General features: G+C 45.4%; 1 protein-coding gene across 1 annotated transcript; it reads left to right on the plus strand.

Moving 5' to 3' along the window:
• The first annotated feature begins 1,307 nt into the window (after positions 1-1,307).
• On the plus strand, positions 1,308-20,290 carry LSM14B (LSM family member 14B). Its single transcript, XM_035121651.2, has 10 exons — positions 1,308-1,832; positions 11,811-11,974; positions 13,044-13,179; positions 14,095-14,211; positions 17,029-17,196; positions 17,337-17,414; positions 18,090-18,251; positions 18,383-18,536; positions 18,846-19,026; positions 19,486-20,290. Exons 1-9 carry the CDS (start codon positions 1,712-1,714, stop codon positions 19,015-19,017), a joined length of 1,272 nt encoding a protein of 423 aa, XP_034977542.1. The 5' UTR covers positions 1,308-1,711; the 3' UTR covers positions 19,018-19,026; positions 19,486-20,290.
• Positions 20,291-21,755: the final 1,465 nt, after the last annotated feature.

Consider the following 21,755-nt stretch of genomic DNA (forward strand, 5'->3'; position numbering starts at 1 on the left):
ATGCTCATGTTTCGATAACAATTCAAGGCAGAGCAATCCCAGAGGCAGAGGGAGAGAACCTGTGGATAATTCTTAAGCAGTGCATAACCATCTGACCAGCCACAGAAACAGACGCTAACTATGCCTCTACAAGCGTTTCTACCATTTGGCAGAGTGAGGCAGCTGTTTGGGGATGTCATTAAACATCTTCACAGAGCTCATGGTTCAAGCTATGGAACTTGCTTGCATAAGATGTAGTAATGTCACAGTTGGGATGGCTTTGATTAATCCATTGAGGGTGAGGGAGAGACCATTGATAGCTACCAGCCATGATGGCTATTATACTGCAAATTGCATGCCTCTCCGAATGCCAGTTTGCTGGGGATTTCAGGTGTGGAGAGTGTCCTCGTGCTTGCACGCCTCACATTGGCACCTGGCTGCCCACTGCAAGAATGGGGCAAATTGGTTCCTGATGGGCCTGCAGTTGGGAGGAATCTGGCTTTCGAGCAAGAGCACAAATGCAGTTCGAGAACATGTGTCTTGTTTGACATATTGCTATTTCATATTGATTGATTGCATATATGTTTTGTATTAGTGTGTCATTCACCACTTGGGGAGCCTTTGGATCAAAATGTGTTATGTAAACAAACCATTAACATGACCAAACAGGCTTCATCCTGCAGGGCTCTAATATTCCTGAGAAAGGCGATGCATTAATTGTTTACTTGTTGTTGTTGTTGTTTTTGTGTTTTTTTACTGTCAGGGAGGCGGGGGCAGGTTGGTGCATAACGGCTTAACCTAGTGCTTGTGGAGCTATTTTGGCCTCGGTCACTGAGGGCACCATTTGCTGCTGCTGCTGCTGCTGCTGCTGCTGCTGCTGCTGCTGCTGCTGCTGCTCAGGAAAGACAGCACAATATTTTTAGGTCGGCCATACTGTAAAGCCCTTTATTCATAAACAGGAGGAGGAGGAACACCAACAACGTCGAAGTTTTATTTTCCCGTCCAATAACTGAAGGGCGCTCGTTTTATAACGTGCGCGTGAGGGAGGAACAGGCCGCCCGTCACGTGACGCCCGCCCTCCTCCGAGCCGCGCGCCCCACCCACCCTGCGCGTTCCCCTCCCATTCCCCTCCCTCTGACCTTCTCCGCCCTCACCGCCGCACTTCCCTCGCAAGCCGTCCGGCGCGCGCGCATTGCCAAGTTCGCCTGCGCGGCTCCGCCCTTCACTCACCCCCTCCCACCTCCTCCGCACGCTCTTTTTTTTCTGCCTCTCTCTCTCTCTCTCTCTCTCTCTCTCTCTCTCTCTCTCTCTCTCTCTCCCCTCCCCTCACGCCGCCCGCTTGCCTCGCGCGCGCCCCTCTCCCCCAATCGCCGCCTTGCCTCCGGGGCTATAAAAGGAGCGGCCGGCCGGGGTTTCCTTCCTCAGTCCGCCGCAGCGGCGAGTGGCTTGGGCGTCAGCGAGGAGAGGAATTGAGAAAGAGAGAGAGGAAAAAGAGAGGTCGAGCTGCGGTAAACAATAAAGACGACGACGACGCCGTGGTGCCTGCTAACTCGAGCCTGGCTGCTGGGCCTTGGTTAAGCTAGTCAGCCTGCGAGCGACAGTGCTGGTCCCTGGCCAGGGGGTGTCGAGTCCTGCTCGGCCCGGCCGCCTTCAGCCCAGACTTCTCCCGCGCCTGCCTTGCGGCGCTCCCCACCTCCCTAAAAGGCCCGCGGCCGCCCAGCCCGGCGACGCCATGAGCTCGGGGACGCCGTACATCGGGAGCAAGATCAGCCTCATCTCCAAGGCGCAGATCCGCTACGAGGGCATCCTCTACACCATCGACACCGACAACTCTACCGTCGCCTTGGCCAAGGGTGGGTAGGGGGCCGACGAAGACCCCCCCCAAAAAAGCGGGGGTGGCGGTGGGGGGCGAGCGCGCGTGCCGGTGTGGGTGGGCGTGAGTGAGAGAAGGAATAAAAGGGGGATGGGTGGGTTGGGGGGCGCCAGGAGAGGCGGTGGGTGGGGCCCCCCGCCTCTTGCTCTACTCCCCCCCCGGTCACCCCTAAGGAGAGAAGCGGGTCCGACGTCGGAAAAGTCGCGTTGCCTCGAATTCCTTTCTTTTCCCTCTCCCCCCTTCCTCCTCCCTCCTCCAGCGTTTTCCTTTCTTTCATTTGCTGGGGGTGCGGTTTGATGTCTGCCTTCGGCGGGGGAAGGAGGGAGGCAGCTGAGCTTTAAAGGGGGCGTGTGCTTCCCAAATAGTCATAATTTGTTTATTTGCTCGGCAGTGGGTTTTTTAAAAAAATGGGAGAGGGGAAAAAAAGAACAGCAACCCAGAAAAACATGGCTACTCATAGATGGAGGAGCTGCTGCTGTTGCTGCTGCTCTTGAAATTGAGGTTGAAGGGCCTGGTGGGAAACTGGAAGGGAGAAGGAAGGAGAGGTAGGCATTGGGGTGGAGAGCAACGCTTCAGCCTCCTTTGCAAATAGTCTTTGCTTCTTTCCCTCCCCATCCCCCCCCCACCGTCTCCCCACGGAGAGGCTGTAAATGGCTTGCTTGCAGTACTGCCTTTTCTTTTCTTTTCTTGCAAACCCCCTGGTGCTAAAAGAGAAAAGAATGCAGAGTTGATATTTATATACTTTGCCATTAGTGGGGAAGATTACAAATTGCAAGCCAGACAGCGCAGGGGGATGGATGTCTGGACAAGGAAAGAGGGTGCCTTGATCATGAGGGCCTTGTGGGTTTTTTTGGGTTTTTTTAAACAGCGTGTGTGTCTGCATCTTTCCCAGGCTCTTGGCTAGACGTGCATAGGTAGGAAAGGGGTCTCCTTGCATGCTTAGTTCTGTAATACAAGTAAGAAATATATCTTGGGCTACCTGCATCTTCTACCCCCATAGGACAGCCTTTCTCAACCTTGGGACTACAACTCCCATCGTCCCCAGCTAGAAGGGACCAGTGGTCAGGGATGATGGGGTTTGTAGTCCAACAATACCTGGAGACCAAAGGTTGAGAAAGTCTGTTCTATAAAAACAGCCTTTGTAGATGCTGCAACTCCTTACAACACACTTCCTACCTCTTGCTGTTTCTCACAGAAGAGTAGGCGAGCTTCTCAATTCTACTTGCATAGGCGTCCTGCTGACTTTGAAGAGAAAGATGAACAAACTGGAGGCCTTCAGTTGCATACTCTTTGAATTACTTGGGAGCTTTTTCCAGTCTTGCAAGAAACCACTTTGAATCCCTCCACTGCTGACTTTATGGGAAGCAGTTGTGGTGTGGAAAATTTTCTGTTCCTATATTTTTCTGTGGAAAAATTTCCCATGTTTAAAAATGTGGTGCTTTGCGAGAATAGATAGGAGAAATTTGATGCCAGCTACATTGCACAGTTTCAGTGTTGTGAAACTTCATCAGGAAGCAGGGCCGGTTTGGGGGGAAAGGAAAAGGTAAAGGGGTAAAGGGACCCCTGACCATTAGGTCCAGTCGTGACCGACTCTGGGGTTGCGCGCTCATCATGCATTATTGGCCGAGGGAGCCGGCGTATAGCTTCCAGGTCATGTGGCCAGCATGACAAAGCCGCTTCTGGCAAACCAGAGCAGCACATGGAAACGCCGTTTACCTTCCCACTGTAGCGGTTCCTATTTATCTACTTGCATTTTGACGTGCTTTCGAACTGCTAGGTTGGCAGGAGCTGGAACCGAGCAACAGGAGCTCACCCCGTCACAGGGATTCGAACCGCCGACCTTCTGATCAGCAAGCCCCAGGCTCAGTGGTTTAACCCACAGCGCCACCTGGGTCCGTTTGATTTATTCAGATTGGTTTAGGGCATAGGTAAATCAGGAGTGAACATTTTATGGAAAACCCACATTACTGGGAGGAGGATGTGTTCTGCAGCCTTTGTAGCTTCTATATGTAGGTTAAAGGTAAAGGGGCCCCTGACCATCAGGTCCAGTCGTGTCCGACTCTGGGGTTGCGGCACTCATTTCGCTCTATAGGCCGAGGGAGCCGGCGTTTGTCCGCAGACAGCTTCCGGGTCATGTGGCCAGCATGACAAAGCTGCCTCTGGCGAACCAGAGCAGCGCACGGAAACGCCATTTACCTTCCCGCCAGAGCGGTCCCTATTTATCTACTTGCACTTTGATATGCTTTCGAACTGCTAGGTGGGCAGGAGCTGGGACCGAGCAACAGGAGCTCACCCCATTGCAGGGATTCGAACCGACGACCTTCTGATCAGCAAGCCCTAGATTCTGGTTTAACCCACAGCGCCACCTGGGTCCCATATGTAGGTTACTATGGACTTATTCTGGAAAACTATGTCTCAAAATCCAAGTCTCTGAGGGTATGCTTGGGAAAAGATGGTCTTTGCAGCTTCATTTCATCCACTTTGGTCTCTGGGTCATTATTTTCTCTTCCCGTCATGTCATTTTTCAAGATTTTGCATGAATAGCTGAGAGTAGAAATGAGAATATCTAGTCTCCTGTAAAGTGCCAAGTATAGAAGGGCACTACTTTATTCACCTGGAGCAGGTATGTCCAAAGTCCGTTTCAGGGCCCTAATCTGGCCCGCTGGTTGGTCTAATCTGGCCCCTGTGGCAGTTTATTTCCTGGGGTAAAATCCTAAAAAATCTTCAACTTCAACCCTAAAAAAGGTCAACAACTTTGGTCGGCCCTCACGGCCCTTCATTTCATCAAATCTGGCTGAGGCTTGAGGGGGGAGCCCTCATGTCTTTAACTTGGGGAAGCATGCATGTGCTTCTCTAGTCTAGAGCAAGAGAAAGTTGTACCACAGTGAAGACAACTTTTCTCATAGCAAGGTCTCTGAAAGCCTTTCTTCTCAAATGGAATTCCCTTCCTCCCTGCTTTATACCATTTTGTATGGAGGCCTCACCCCTTGATTTTTTTTCTTTGCTTTTCCCAACACCTGTAAAGAAAATGGGTTTGTTCGTTCCTTGCAATTGTTTGGGCTTAGAACATCTTGGAGACCAGTCCTGGGCTGTCCACATCTTTCATAAGGCATGGTATTCTCTGGAACATGATATAGAAGTTAGAGCTAAGATTGTATGCAACTGACAAGTGTTTGGTGGGGGGCTGATTCTACCCGGATTCTGCTGAGATGGTTAGTTGTGACCTGACTACAAACTGCCCAAGTCTTGTAGATGGGCAGAATTGCATGTGTTCTGTTATAGCCCTGCCCCTTTATAGTTAGCTCCTGGTGTATGTTTCTCTGCTGCATGCACACAAAAGCTCATACCAATAACAAACTTTGTTGGTCTCTAAGGTGCTACTGGAAGGAATTTTTTATTTTTTATTTTTTGTTTGGCAGACCAACATGGCTACCTACCTGTAACTGGCTGGGATGTGCAGGGTTTAATAGCTGGCTACCTGGCTGCACTGGGGGGGGGCAGTGAGCTGCATGTATACTCCATTCTAGTTCATTTCCCACCAGCTTCTTGGAGCAATGTATTCTCTTAATTAAAGAAATATGGTAGACCAGATGTTAGCCTTATGTTTTCATGTCCAAGGCTAAGAAATCCCTTGTGTGCCTTAATACTAAAAAAGCCCAGCAGCCAAGCAACAGGAGTATTTGGGGGAGGGGAAAATAAACTTTTTAGTGCAGCTTATCTGATACCTGATCTTGCTGTGCTTGATTCAGGAGGGAGATGGCTGTCTGCAGCAGCCAGCCATTGTTCTCTTGTATAGCTTTGTATGCTGCTTGGCTTCCCTTACCTTGCAGGCAGTTTGAATGTAGCCCCACCTCCTTCAGCTTGTATGTCTGTCTCCTTTAAAGGTCCTCCATCCTGCTGTCTTGCACTGCTCCTGCCTCTTGCATCAGCCTACATAAAGTGTGATTGAGGACTGATTCTGCGTTCTTTATAGATTTGATATGCACTCAGTTGTGAACTGCTGTCTTCTGTGTTTAGCTAAATATCAGGCTCTGTTTCCTCTCCAATTCCCTAGTATAGGATTAATACTCTTATGTGCATCTTGTTGAAACAGTAGCTGGCTGAAGCAGAGTCCTAGTCTCTCGGATCTGTTTATCAAAAGCAACATGTTTGTGAATTAATAACACTTCGATTGACAGTATGCTTGTCTTTGTAGATGACACACAAGAACAAGCAGTTGTGTTTTGAACCTGAACTTAGGCTAGCTTCTCTGAATTCCTTCTTGGTTTTAATTTAAGCCAGTTACTAGTCCTCATGGTGACGAAAGAAAGCATACATTCTAGGTGGTGTCTAGTTTAGGTCAGCAACTCATTTCCCCCCCAAGAACATATTTTGAATATTGCATGGAATGAAGCGCAAGCAATTTGGATTCACCTGGATATTCTTCTGCAGAGACGGGCAAAAGGCTCTTTAATATTTTCCTCTGCTGTTTGACCAGCAACAGATTCTTTGACTTGAGGCAGTGGATTTCCACACACCGCCACAAATCTAGGCAAATGGAAATGAACAAGTAAGGTGCTTAAGGAGAGAACTTGTGTCAAAAGTGTCTTGCAGTTAACACTGGACTATGTTAAAAGGAAAGCTATACTCCTTTCTCTGCTTGCTAGTCTGGGAAAAGAAGCTCATGTGATTAACAGAGGAGGGGCAGGCTGGATTTAGCTCCCCACTTCCTGCGCCATCAATTGTCTGTTCTTAATCTTTACATAGCAGGACCACAGCTTAGTAATAGTAGAGCACTCACTTTTTTATGCGTTGGATACCCTGTTCAATCCCTAGTATCTCCAATTAAAAGGATCAGGCAATGGATGATAGGGGAAATCTGTCTGAGGCTCTGAAGATCTGCCAGAGTAGAAAACACTGAGCTAGATGGACAAATAGTCTGATCTGGCATAAGGCAGCTTCCTATGTCCCTAGGGAGGCTTATCCTGGGCAACCTTTGCGTTGTATTTTGGACATACCACACTCAAGCTTTCCATCGCGAAAATGGAACGCTTCTGCAGCACCAAGAAGTGTCTACTGCAGGTAATCCACAGCAGTGTTCCTGGCCACCACCTCCTGCTTCAAAAAGTCCCCAATATTGCCTACCTATGGTCAAGAAATCTTTGCTGGCTTTGTTAGTCTACTAAAATGTTAATTTGTATGACTGCCTACTGCCCAAGAGGGGGAGAACTGTCTTCCGGCATAAATGCTGAGTTAAAATACAACAGGTGAGCCTATGCCTTTCTCCACAGCTTAGAAGAGAGATGGGAGCTTATATCCCTATTGCGCTAAGACTCAAACAGCAAGAAGTGTTGCAAGTATCTTTTGAGAATCGGTGTAGCATCAGTAAGGACATATTTCATTTCCCTGTTCTTTTGAAGAAAACATGGAGGAGGGTGTCCACATGCTGCTTCACACACAGAAGGGGCAGTGTCAGAAATCTCCCATACATGTTTTGCGACTGTTGTGGGTCCAGTTTGCGACCATGTGGAGATCTCTGTACGCCACGATGGCAATTGACTTCTCCATTTGGCTGGCCCCTTCAGCTTTCTAAAGCAGGTAAGCAGAAGAGCTTATTTACTGCAGTTATATCCTAGGCTTTTCTCCAAGGAGCACATGGTTCTCTCCCCCCCACCCCCGTTGATTCCATAACGACCCCATGAGGTAGGTTAGGAGGCTGCAATTGGCTCAAGGTCACCCAGTGTGCTTCATGGCTGTGTGGAGATTTTGAACCCTGATCTCACAGGTCCTACCCTGACACACTAATCACTACACTACACTAGCTCCCTAGAGTATGTCTGCTATCAATCAAGTAGGTAAATAAAACGGGGAAAGCAAAATGTCACTTACCGTGTTTCTCATATTATAAGACACGTCTTATATTTATTTTTTCCTCTAAAAAACACACTATGGCTTATTTTCAAGCGATGTCTTATTTTTTTCCTCCTCCTCCTGCCGCAGCCGGCATTGCTGCTGCACCTATCACTATGTCTTATTTTCGGGGTATGGCTTATATTCCTTGAATGCTTAAAAATCCTGCTATGGCTTATTTTATGGGTATGTCTTAAAATATGAGAAACAGGGTAGATAGGGATCTGAAGTATTTTCCTTGAAGCTTGAATTTGTTCTGGATTGTTTTATTTGACTTTTTAATGTGTTGTAAACTGATTTGAGATTTTTTTCTCTTTAAAAGGCAGTGTAGAAATGAAAATAATACAAATAATTATTATTCCATGTGGCAGGGGGAAATGGTGCGTTGACATTCCATTGTGGCAGCCATAACCTAGGTTTAAGGTGCTGTTTGGTTATTAGATTGTATATCTCAGTTTCTAGCACTGAGAAACAGAAACAGAACACTTGGCAGAACAAAACATACTTACCAATATAAGTTGGTGTGAATATATGGATCCTTGATACCAACATAATCCCTTGAACAGACTTAATTTTGGGCCTACACAAATACAGCATTTCTTGACCTATACTTACAGTAGTAGAGAAATTATATACCCCACATATGCCCCTGCTCATATTTTTAATTCCTAAATCAATAATACCATTGGCAGTGGGCAGAGAATTATGCACCAACATTTTGTTATATTTTTATCTTGTTGTTTCTTCAAGAAGCTCAGAATGGTGCTGACTTTTATTTTTATTTTTTTATCTTCAAAAAAACCCAACCCTGTGACATCCACTATGCCGTGTGTGACCAGCCCTAGGTCACCCAGTGAACTTCATGGTTGAGAGAAGATTAAACTCATGCTGTTTTAGCTGGTCATAGAAGCCTAAAATTGTAGAGTTGGAAGGGACAATGAGTGTCATCCAGTCCAACCTCCTGCAATGCAGGAATCTCAATTATAGCATCCATGACAAATGGCCACCGCCAATTTCTGCTTAAAAACCTCTAGTGAGGGAAAGTCTTCCATCTTCCAAGGGAGTCCATTCCACTGTCAAGCAGCTCATACCATCAGAAAGTTCTTCCTGCTGTTTGGTTGGAATCTCCTGGTATCTTGGAAGACATTGGTTTGTGTCCTACCCTCTGGATCAGGAGAAAACAAGTGTGCTCCATGTGACATCCCTTTAGATATTTGAAGATGGTTATCATATCCTGTCTCCTGTTCAAGCTAAACATACCCATTCCTCATAAGGCTTGGTTTCAAGACCCTTGATCATCTTGGTAGTGCTCTCCTCTGCACAAGTTGTAGCTTGTCAATATCCTCCTTAAATTGTGGAGCCCAGAACTGGACACAGTGTGGTCTGACCAAGAAAAAAGAGACCAGGACTAAGTCCTTCCCTTGATCTGAAGCTGCCTAGAATATTAAATTCCCCCCCTGCCATATCACACTGTACTCTTTAAGGCTTTTCAGCTTCCTGCTCAGTCTCATAGTTCCTTGGTATACGTCGAAGGCTGTGTCTGGCAGTATCGTTCGTATCCACAAGAATCAGAAGGAAGAGGTTGTGGTCAGTGGGCTTTATAAGACTTGGCAACTTTGGTCACATGAATCTTTGCACCTGGAAGACAACACACCTCGTGTGACATCCTGTTTCCTCCGCACACTGCTGCCTCTGTCCTTCTTGGTTTGGAGTCACTACCACCTGGGGAGTGGCAGGAATTGCTCTGTACGCTGTACCTTCCACAGCCACCTCAGTGTATTCTGAGTTCTGCAACTGCTGTCCTTGCTCCTCTGGCCCAGAATCTGTGTCCGAGGTGAGGGCATGCAATCAGTTTTGCTGCTCCAGTGGCACAGCATGGCTCCTGACAAGTCCTGCTTCTGTGTGTCATGTTCCTCCAGGGGTTTATCTCCTGCTGTGGGCAATCTACTCTCTGGGGGCACCCCATCTGTGTCGCTGTTCCATCCATGACAGTCTACTCTGCTCTAAGCTTGCACTTGCTGCAGGTGTAATTATTTTGCAAATTCTCAGGCAGGAAGACGAACATGGCAGGTCGCTGCAGCAGCAGCTCCTCCACCGTCCGTGTCTCTTGGTCCTACATACAGCGTAATGCAGCACTCTGGGCCATCCTCACAAATGACCCTGTTTACAAGTCCTTGTCAGGAGCTCCCAGAGGCTGCAGTCAGCTAAATACAAAGGTTCCCCCCTAATACAGAGTTTGGAGCTTTTGTTGTTGACAACACAGCTACCTTTACTTTCTTGTTTTCTCTGATGGAATGAGTTGAGTCCTTGCTGCAGTTGCTACTGTACTGCCTTGTTCTCTGATCACCAGTAGCCAAGCAAAGCACACCTCTTCTATCTCCGAGGCTCCAGTCTCCACTGAGCTGTGTGTTCTCAGCTCTGCCTTCTATCTGCAGCTAAGGATATAGAAACCAAGTTCTCACTGTCTCCTAAAGAAGGGATTCTTTCTCAGTAAGTTGAAGTGGGAAGAAGGCTGCCCAGTATTGGCTTTGTTAGAAGACTTGTGCATAGTTCTGGATAGTATAGTGAGGAGTATCATGAACATGTAAATAGAGCTCTGACAGCCTTAATCCTGTTTGCAGCATCATATTTATGTAAATGGGAAGCCTGCCAATACCTGCATCGAAAGCTTAACACAATCTGGAAAATGCTGAATTTATTCAGCTCCCTCCAACATAAATGTAACTGATCTGTAAAAGGGAAACTTGGTACTATTAAAACATTATTGGTTGGGTTCACAAATGTGTTCATGCAACAACCCTCCGGCATTTTTGAAGGTCTGGGTTGAGGACAACTGTTCTAGAGTAACTGTTCTTTCTCTTGGCTGCTTGAGATACTCTTTTAAAAATTACCCTTTGCTTCCTTTAAACCAGGCATCCCCAAACTGCGGCCCTCCAGATGTTTTGGCCTACAACTCCCATGATACTTACAGGGCCAGTGGCCGGGGAAGATGGGAATTGTAGTCCAAAACATCTGGAGGGCCGAAGTTTGGGGGTGCCTGCTTTAAACCATTGTGACCTGGTGGACTTACCAACACAACTTTTTATATTCCTGTGCCCTTTCTGCTGAGATGGGAGAGGCTTGAATTTAAGGGAGAATGAAGTGATAGTAGATGTCTCGTACGACTGTTAATGCTTTCTGCCCTCCCCCTCCTGCCTCTTAACTGAGCTTCCTTTTAACCCTGTGCTATGGTCTCATTACTGCACTACAAATTACTGGGGAACACAAATCCTGTGCATTGAAATGTGGACTCAGTTTCACTCAATTGCTGAGCCAGACTTGCTTGTACAAAGCAAACATAATGGGGTTGGGGAACCTGTGGCCTTTCAGAGGTTTGTAGGCTGCTGTCCTGGCCATTGACCAGTCTGCTTGGAGCTATTGGGAGCCTGCGAACAACTGGAGGTTCCCCATCTGTGTTCAAGAACCTTGACAAATGTTGTTGTCCTTGATACTAAAGACTGTTTGATCTCCTTTCCAGTATTTCCGAGTGATTCATATTTTAGAAAGCTAACAAATACACAATGAATTAACAATCAATAGATCAAAATTCAAGGTAATAAAATGCCTCATCAGGATTAAAAGGCCTAGGAAAATAAAATGTCTTTGCCTGGAGTGAAAAAGATACTGATAAAGAGTGGGAATTGGAGGAATAGTAGTTGTATATTCAGAGACTTCCATCCATACCTCTGTAATAGAGTTTTGCAACAGCCAGTTTGTAGTCCTCCTCTATAATGCAGTGTAAACAAGGGAGAGACAGGAGGTGGTTTTCAGTATTGGTCACCACAAGTACCAAGAACTGCTTGCACTGTATTTGTTGAAGGGAAGAGAGCTTGCCCCTTGCCACTTGGACAAATTAGGATGTAGCAGGCAAGGTCTGAACAGATGTCCCAGCTCCAGTTCTCAGAATTGTAGTTCAAGCAGATCAGGGGAGACCCTGCTATCAAATGCGTTTCATAAAGGCAATATAAAATTGCTTGTAGTCTTCCAAGTACCGGTATTAACATTAGCACTTTTTCTTTAATGTTCAAAGTGCGCTCCTTTGGAACTGAAGATCGTCCCACAGACCGTCCTGCCCCTCCAAGGGAAGAAGTTTATGAATATATCATCTTTCGAGGTAGTGATATTAAAGATATCACTGTATGTGAGCCTCCAAAAGCGCAGCATAATCTCCCCCAGGATCCTGCTATTGTCCAGGTACGTTATTTCATCTGAAACGCCCGTGGTGGCTTCATCCAGCAGTTGAGCTTGGCCCGCCTTGCATCTCTTGGCAAATTTATATCAAAATGGGAGTGGCTTGGCATGGATTTGTTTGGGTCTGAATAAGGACACTGGCTTCCTTTTCCCACTACAGATAATAAGTTGGCATTGCCAGGTAGATTGTTGCCTTTTACTGCTATTGCATCCCAAACTACCACAGTGATCTTAAACATATAGCTCTTAATTGAATCATCACTATTGGGGAGGTTTTTTTACATTTCCCTCTGGCCTTGCTGCCCACTGTCCCTCCTCTCCCACCCCCCCTTTGTGTGCATCTATAACTGAGGATTAAAGTTCATGCATTTGACTCTCATCCACAAAAGCTTATTATTCCATAATATTTTTTAGTTTTTAAGGTGTCACAAGATTGTTCTGTTTGTTTGGTACTGCAGACCAGCAGACCAGCTCCTCTGTATGTCATTTCTTAGATTCCAGTTAGGCTGTTCCCCTATATTAAGAGTGTTCTCTCGCTCGCTCCCCAAAAAAGGTATAATAGTGTAGCAGTCAATTCTGTCCCCGCCCCCCTCCGGCCTGGCTTTGTTTGCTGGCAACCTGTGCATTGTAGCTGTTAGCCTACAAGGACCTGTGCTATATTGTAGTAGTGAGGCTAAACATTCTGAATGTTAAAAAACAACTGTGCTGGCATTGAATATTTTTCTACCTCCTGTCCGTCTTCATTTTGCAGTCTTTAACTTTAGAAGCATAACTTTATGCACTCCCCAGGGAGGTTCGCCTGGCACCTTCATTATACACTTTCAGGCACCAGGCAAAAACATTCCTCTTTAACCAGGCCTTGGGTTGATTGACACCTAATGCCCTTAAAAAATTTTTTGGGGGGGGGTGCGGTGGGGGGGTTATTGGGTTGTTTTTGTTTGTATTTATGTATTTTGTTTTTTTCATGTCGTGATTTTATCCTGTCACCCACCCTGTGACCTGTGGGTATAGGGTGATATGCAAGTTTAATAAATAATAATATAATATAATATGGTGTTCTCTCATTTTGTAGTCTTCTCTGAGCTCTGCCTCGGCACCCTCCTTTCAGCCACACGTGCCTTACAGTCCCTTCCGAGGTATGCCGCCCTACAGCCAGCTTGCTGCCAGCTCTTTAATTAGCCAGCAGTATGCAGCTTCCCTTGGTTTAGGTGAGTACTGTAACAATAAGCTGATAAATCTGCCTGGGCTGTACCACTCCAGATTGCAGCTGGAGACTCACAGGGAATGCTGTTCAGCTTCCAGCATGGAGGAGACTTCTGTATTGATTGGAGAGAGAAGAGGCTCTAAATGTTTTTGTTTATTCCCGTTGGCAATAATTCCATCCCGTGAGCCGCCTCCTGTCTAAAGTGGGCAGTCCAGACACTTGTTTACCATCTGCAGTGAGGACTAAACTGAAAACGTATATTGTGTGTATTCCTCAGTTTTTTCAGCAGCCCATGCCTTACTGGAATTAAGCTTGATTTCTTAGCTTTAGCTGCTGACTAGATATGAGTAGCTTTATGAATTGAATCTTGTAGGAGTCATCCACCTTGGGAAAGGCCACTCATGGTGTGGTGCAACAGACCAAACCTGGATCAGAGCTGCTACCTTTGGGCTAATCCCAGCTCATTCATAAACTCCTTGTGATTCCTCAGCCGTAAAATGAGAGTAAGGGTGTCATCTGATCACAGCGAGTGAGAAGAAACTGTACCGGGTTTTAAGAACGCTTAACTATATATATTTTTTCAGCAGTTAAGTTTCCAGCTTAACTGCTTTCCATTTATCAGCTGAAAATTGGAGAGGAGGAATCCAAGGCAGTATGTTTGGACAGTTGCTTCTATTTTAGGTGTTTATTAGCAATGTAAGTTATTTAAAGGCATTGATAGGCTGGTGCCTAAGTTGTGTAATGCAGAATGTTCTTCTGGTACCAATATCTGTTTTGTTCCTGGTTAAATTCTCAAAACTGTAAGACACACACAGCTCTTGAGCCATCTCTTTCCCAACTCACCTGGGGAACTCTAGTGCCTTGTGTCTTATTGGTATCCCTCTTTGCTTTGTCTTTTCCCCTCCTGTCTCTCTTTTAGAGAAACTGGTAAGCCCTCCAGCATCAGCAGCTGCTTCCAGTCCTAGCACTTCTTCGTCTCCTCAGCCAGTTTCAGAGCCTGACTTGTCATCAGAGCCACACCTGCTGTCTTCTAAGGGTAACAGCAGCTTGAGGATTCCAAGTATTTGGAAGAACTGCATGGTGTTTTCAAACCCATTTTGTCTTTTAACCACCCCTTCTTGCTCCTGAACAGAGTTAACCCCAGCAAGGATTACTGCAGTAGTCTTTCTGAAAACCTTGGTGCATTTGCTTCTGCTCCAGGTATTTGATTGGTGGATGAAAAGGAGCTTGAGTTCTGGACAGTGTTTTAAATGTTGAGGCAGAACTAGCTAGAGGGAAGGCAGCTAGTGGCGTAGGAGAAATCCAGTGAAATGGAACCAGGAAGCAAGGAGGATGGGCAGCGATCACTAGTTAAGTTCAGAAACCCTTCCTCGAAGGCTACACCATGGAGCTTCTGGAAGAGTGCCTGCAAAACTATGATGATCAGAAACCACAATGCAAATTGAAGTTCAAGGAATTGAATCTTGTAAGCCTAGAATACTGGTGGCTTATAGGACATGCATGACACCAAGCTGTTGTATAGCGGAATGTCTTGTTTGTGGATGACTGGCTGCCTTGGATAAGATTTGGGCTATTCTTGTGGCCTTTTAAAATGTGTTGCTTCTGAGATTCTGGTTTGAGATTGTGCTACAAATATCGGATGCCAAGGTGTCACAGGAGGCGAGGAAAAGTGACTGCTTGGCGGGGGGGGGGGGGAGGCTCCTTGCTGGGAGTGAGACAATGTTCAATACTGCATGGAGGACTTTCTGCTCAAAATTTCTACAGTAAAATTTGCCTGTGAGGGCTGTGGTGCATGTTCTGCTTTGTGTGGCTACTAAGCTGTTCTCTCGCATGTGTCTTGACCGTGGCTGTGCATTGTCTGTCCAGCTTGAGAACTTAATTAACGCTTGCTAGGCATGTTGCATTACCTTGGCATGAATTACTTGGGTTTTTTTTAGAACAGAGGTCTCTTGGATGCAAATCTAAACAAAACTGCTTTTCTGAATCAAGGATTCTGGGGAAGCTTATAGGTGGCTTGAGACTTAACAGTAGAAGCTATCTGAATACCTTGCATCATACATTCAGGGGGATAGTGAGTTCTGACAGGTTCATTGCAATGTTTCCACATGAAGGAGGTAAGTTGTAGTTGGCTCCATCAGATTTTCCTCTGGTGATGCTTGAGCTTGCTTTTTAAGGGCTCTTCAATTAAAATAAATGGTATGCCCTGTCCCTTGGCTGCATTAGCAAGAGGTTCACATCTGCATTCTTAATAAAAACAATTTGGTCAAACTGCATTGAGACCAAACTTTGCACTGAAGTGTTTGGGTTGCGTTTTGGTGGCAATCTACCCTGCATAGTTGCTTTTGTTTACAGCATGAACTAGCCCCTAAATGCCATTGCGGTGCAAAGCTAAATATGTACAAGGGACAGTGCTGGAACATTTAATCTCAGTTCTGGGAGGCAAGAGGGTGAGCTTTGTACGTTGGAACAACAGGACTATACAATAATCAACAAAAAAGATTCTGCACCCAAATTACCATGTGTGCTTTTTAGTTCAAGAATGAAGGCTTTCAAAAGATTTTCGCATTTTTGAGACAAACTTTGGTTTCCACTATCGTTTTACGAGATTTTCTCCCTGTTAACAGAGGTTTAAGTGGTGAGATGGAGTAACAAGTTTAGTACCTGTTGAGTGGCAGAGTTGTGCCACGTACCTGCTAGCTAATAATGAAACTCCTGCTGAATTTCTTTCCACTTCCCTGCAAAGATTCCAGACTTCACTGTATCTGTCAACTTGGTTTCAAGCTATGTTAACACGGGTGAGACATTGGGAGCCATTTTCACAAACGGGGATTTAGTGGAGACCCAAATATTTTATTGGAAATACACAAACTGCCTAAACATTTTCTTACAATCAAGCGGTACATAAATTTTGAGTAAATAAAAAAACTCCACTCACAGTTTGTCTCTCTTCTGTACCATGAACAGCCATATCCTGCACCTTAACCAAATAATAGTACTTGTGCGTGCCTTTGCCAGGGGAAAAGCCTGTTTAAGTTAGTACTTTTTCAGAGCAATGTGAGGTCCAAGGCACATGGGTAAGTGAAGGGCTGACAGGCTGCAGAAACAATGCAGGTGTGTTAGTCTGCTATGGATTATTTGCTACTAAGTACCTCTTTGAAATGTGTGCTTATGCATGAGGATCAGAACATGCGTAAACCACGTGGCTATGTAGAATGCTAACATCTGTGATACTGCATGCAATTTAAACTAGTTGAACACTCCTGGTCGACACGAGGGTGGGGAATTTTGGACCTGTGGCTAATCGCTGCCTTCCAGGCCTTGGGCTCTTACCCAGGGCTTATCCATCACTGGCCCTGTTCCACACCCTCCTTGGGTGTTCTTGCTTGCCTGGAATGGGCCCTTGAACTCAGATAATTCATGTAGCTTGCTTGTCTCAATGGAGAGGTGTGTTTGCGTAGAAACTAGCCTACAGTACAAGGTAAAAGTTACATTTCTCACTTCAGCCTGTAAGTACTTTCGCTAAACATTTGCTTAGATTTCTGTCTGGGGCCATCTTGTTCAACCTGATAGCTGTCAGTTTGAAGGCTTCTCAGTGGTTCATCTGACTTACCAACATAAGTTAAAAGAAAATTTAGATTCTATATATTTCTATGCTATTACTTTCATTTCCTGGACCAGATTAAAACCAAGCCGCCATCTCTCCTGAACATAGTCTCAAATGCAGGAAATGTGTTCTAGGTGAAGCCCCTTTTCAGCAGAACTTCCTGTTCCAAACTCTTGGCAGGATGTGGGAGACTAGTTCCAGTTCAGAACCACTACCTCGAATCCTGACAATTCCTTGGTTTCCCCACAGGAGCTGCTTTTTCATCAGTTCATTCAGTGCGCAAAAGTCCCATGGTGGAGCAGGCTGTTCAGACGGGCCCCATTGAAAACTTGAATCCCAAAAAAGCTCCTCCAATCAAAGTCATTCCGGCAGTCCAGCGGAACATGCGCCAGATTCCACAGAGTAACAAGACAAGTGGTACAGAAATACTTTCTTTCAGAAATATGTCAGCACTGTTAAAACCAGGTCTGAAGTCTGCTTCAGCTAACATCTGCTGATACCGTTCAGCTTGTTGGTATATATTGTTGAGTTGAATAGACTTTCCTATTTTGCCTTAGATACAGTTGAGCCAGCGCCTGTTCAAATGCAAGGACAAGTGAATGATGAGAATAGAAGGCCTCAGAGGAGGAGATCAGGTATGTTACCTGGCTGTAGATTTTTCCACACTGGATTGCCTTCCTGTGTGCTACTTCTGTATGTGTAAGATTGGGCAGAAGAACATGGATTGATGCACCACTGATTCTAGATGACTAGAACAAAATGACATTCGGTAATGTCATGTCTAGAAAGGAAAGCATGTGGATAACTGGCAAAGCACATCTCTGACCCACAAGACCCTGAGGTCTGTCTAGTTAACATGTCTTAAGCAATTCAAAGCACAGACTGTCAGTCCATTTGAAAATGTCAAAATCCAAGTTGAAATTTCTTGAGTTATGAACCAGTTAGTATGCCTGAATGCTTATTGGAATGCTTCCAGTTACTGTACTTGGAAACTTCACAATAGCAATTCAGTAGCAAAAGCTCTCACTCTGTGTTACAGCTTTAATTGGGATGGGGCCTGAATCATCGAATCCTAGAAGTTCATGAATGGGTAAATTCAAATAGTGGGTGTTCTGGTGCTCCACACCAGTATTACGCTCATAGGCATTCAAGTAGTAAATGGCCAGAGCAGCTGGGCTGCTATAATTATCTCCACAACAAAAGTATAATGACAGGCGTAGCATCATCACTCCATGGTCACATGCAATGAACCTGGCCTGTCTAGAGCCAGTGAAACTCAAGTTAGGAAGTATTATTCTACTTCTTTTCAGGAAATAGGCGAACCAGGAATCGCTCCCGAGGGCAGAATCGGCCCACTACCGTGAAAGAGAATACAATAAAGTTTGAGGGCGACTTTGACTTTGAAACTGCAAATGCGCAATTCAACCGAGAAGAGCTGGATAAAGAATTCAAGAAGAAGCTCAACTTTAAAGGTTTGCAAGTTCGCTAATGTGTGTTCTTGTGATCTGGATGCCAGTTCCTCCAGAAATGAGTGAAGGGAAGCATCTGGCTGAGGACAAACGACAATGTGGCTTGTTCATTGCACACTAATTTGTTTTTCCAGATGAGAAAGTTGAGGCAGGAGAAGAAAAGGGGGAGCCTGCTGTGGCTGCTGAGAATTGCGATGGCAATGCAGATGAAGAACTCCTAGGGCCCAACTGCTACTATGACAAATCCAAGTCTTTCTTTGACAACATCTCATCAGAACTGAAACAAAGGTTAGTTACTCATGGATCTTGGAACCTCCACTTTATAGCTTCATTGGCTTTCTAATCATAGTCACCAGAAGTCCATGGTTCTATTCATTTGGGCATCCCTTCCCCCACCCTCCCTGGTCAGGGAGCTTGTGCTATATCAGCTTGTGAAGTTGATCTGAGGTTGAATGTTCAAAATCATCATCGTTATCATATTGAAGAGTAATTTGGTGCTCTGTCCTTAACTGTGCACATCATTCAAGGGAACGGTTTGCAACACCATCTGGGGGGGGGATGTTTTATAATTGGGAAAACTGGTCCTTTGTTCCTTAGTTCAAGGCGTACAACGTGGGCTGAAGAACGGAAGCTCAACACAGAGACGTTTGGTGTGTCTGGGCGGTTTCTCCGTGGCCGCAGCTTTCGTGGGGGATTTCGTGGCGGAAGGGGGTCTGGAGCTGTGCGGCGAAGTCAGGCTCCCCCCAGAGTGGGCACTGGAAGAGTGTGAACCTTGCAGGCAAGCTGTAAAATTAAATTATCTTTGGCTCTGGGTCTGGAGTGCTTTGGGGCTTTCTCTGCATCAAGTAAATCAAATTGTCTACCTGGTAAAATGAGTTTGTCCATCAGAACCAGCCAGTTCAGGATCTTCATGGCAGTGAAACTCGTGAACTTTCTGTATAGCTGTATTTGTCCTGTGATTTCTTTGGAGAAAGGATAATAAAATGCGGGTTCTGGCTCAGCTCTTGGCATTAAGGGAAGCATGACATAGAAGCAGCTCTCTGCTATCTATGCTTCTAACCTGTTCCTATTTCCAGTGAGCTCAAGGTGGCATATATATATATATAGTTAAATATCAAGTCCAGAATCTGAATATTTCAGTTCATTTCCCCCAACATCTTGAGAACCAGCTTGGGAGGCAATAGGGAAAATGTTCTCATGCAAATGTAAAATGCTTGTTTTTCTTTCTGTTGTCCAGGTTCTCAAGCGTGTTCTGTTACGACGTGTACATAGGAAGGAGGCAACAAGCAGACCTGCTGCACTTAAAACATGGGTGAATGGTGTGATATGTCCACGAGCTTGTACTCTTGACGGCACTGCTGCTTCTGTGTCAAAGTAGGATTGGTGCACTGGAGCAACTTGGACAAAGATGCGTGCTCACTAACCACCTTTACCAGGAGTCTTTTCTCCCCCCCCCCCTTTAAGGTAGCACAAAGAACTTGTGCTGCTTCTAGGTTCCTAAGGCTGCTATAGCTGAACACACAGAACACCTAATCTGTTCCCTGAAGGAGATGAGACAATTCTAAATTCTTCAAAAAGCGAACCAAAGCTTGTTTGAAACCAGCAACTTCTTAATCTGTGGAACAAAGATTCTGCTGGTTTCCTTCCTTCTGTGTTTCTTTTCTTTTTGTCTTTTCACCATTCACCCTCCAGGTTGAAACAAATCATTTTGAGGTCTAGAAACGAGTTGTAATGCAACAAGTTGTATGTAATGCGGTGATGGGGATTGTTGCTGATCATGTATTTGTAATTCTGGGTTCACCACGTAAATGTATAGTTTCTCTGGGGAACTGTACAACAAATTTTCTTGAGGTGCTGGTCACCCCTCCTGTAGGAATGCTAAGCAACTAAGCTGGCCAATGGCAAGTGCCGTTCTCCAGCCCCCTCCCGATATTAGCCGCCTCCTCCCATGCTGCAGTGAAGTTTTCTCCATATGAGGAAGGCTACAGATTATGGGATACCCACGCAGCAACTCTTAAAGGAGATTTGAGATTTTACCCCTCCCTTACTTAAAGGAAAAAAAAAGTTTAAGCTTTTGGTTACTAGTCCTTTTCTTGGAGAAAGAGCAATACATGCTTTGTATTCTTGGAACATGAGTAGGACTTTGAATCCTCAAAATGGAGGGGAAACTAAATTGAACTTAGGAAACCAGCATGTTCAAGTCCTTCAACTGATTCCCTCTTTCCCAAACTCTGTAAATAGTTCAGGTCTTTTTTTGTTTTTAAAAAGAATTTTTGGGGGGGTTGAAAGGTGGGTAAGGAGGGATTATAAACTCTTGCATGAAAGTGGGTTAAGCCTGTAGTAATGGCATGTGTCCCTTTTTGTTAGCTATAGGAAATGTTTTGTTAAAAGGCCTCTCTTGGGTGCCATTTATTCTCTCCCACCCTGTTTCATGGCTAGCTTTTTCAGTTTCTCCCTCGGTCATGCATTCACTTACGTTGTTATAAAAGCTTGGGTTTATTTTGTAGGCCTTTATCATGGGCTGCTTTATGGAGTCATGTAAATTGTAATTATAAATAAACATGTAAATGTTTAATCCTTGTTCTGTTGGCTAAGTTTTCTGCAAGGTTGTTGCTTCTAAAGTGAATGGAAACGTCACCAGTGTGTCTTGACAGTATTAGCAAAGCTTACTAACCATGGATGGGAGCTGGCTTCATACCAACCGAAATAATGTACGGGTTTAAGCAGCTGTTGACTTTGAGAAGCTGGCGGAGTGGGCCATTGGGGACATTGCAGCATGCCCCATTTCTAGGAAGATAGCTCCCCTCCTGGTGAGAATGTGGGACATGGGGGAAGGAGAATGTCCCTCTGAGAAAGAGGGAAATGATGCCTTAGGAGGGACCCATTCCTTGGATGAGTGTGATTCAGTCACTGGGAACAGGCAGAGCTTTATAGTCTCAAAAGTGTGAATGAGTGATTTTGGGAGGAGGGGTTTGGATTTCTTAGGCACTGGAAGAGCATTTTGGGACAAACCGGGCCTGTACAAAAGGAGTGGGTTCCACTTGAACCTGGATGGAAGCCAACTGTTGGTGCTTGAAGTAATGGTGGCAGAACAGCTTTTGAACTGATTGCTGGTGGGGGGAAGGGAAGCCAACAGGAACCCAGGAGGGTCTGGTTTGGAACAAATCGTCTGCCTGGGTTGAAGATGGGGAGGGATGGTAATTTAACTGGGCAAAGGTATAAACCTAGGCATTGAAAGTGCCAAATGGCAATTCAGAGACCAAAGCCCCGCAGGCCAAAACACAACTGCCAAGAGAACCTGAAGAGAAACACTAAAAAAACGTGTATCTGAAGAAGTGTGCATGCACACGAAAGCTCATACCAAAATATAAACTTAGTTGGTCTTTAAGGTGCTACTGAAGGCATTTTTTTATTTTACTAAAAAAACGCTAATGCTAGAAGCCTCCAAGTCAAGACGGGCAAACTGGAGTGCTTGACTGATATGGAAACTTGGTAGAATGGAAACAG

This window comes from Zootoca vivipara, chromosome 7, assembly GCF_963506605.1.
Source record: "Zootoca vivipara chromosome 7, rZooViv1.1, whole genome shotgun sequence".
NCBI lineage: Eukaryota > Metazoa > Chordata > Lepidosauria > Squamata > Lacertidae > Zootoca > Zootoca vivipara.

Coding starts and splice junctions, on each gene's coding strand:
- LSM14B (XM_035121651.2), top strand. CDS start 1,712: ATGAGCTCGGGGACGCCGTACATCGGGAGCAAGATCAGCCTCATCTCC. Junction 17,415..18,089: donor GCCTCAGAGGAGGAGATCAG/GTATGTTACCTG, acceptor ACTTCTTTTCAG/GAAATAGGCGAACCAGGAAT. Junction 18,252..18,382: donor GAAGAAGCTCAACTTTAAAG/GTTTGCAAGTTC, acceptor TTGTTTTTCCAG/ATGAGAAAGTTGAGGCAGGA.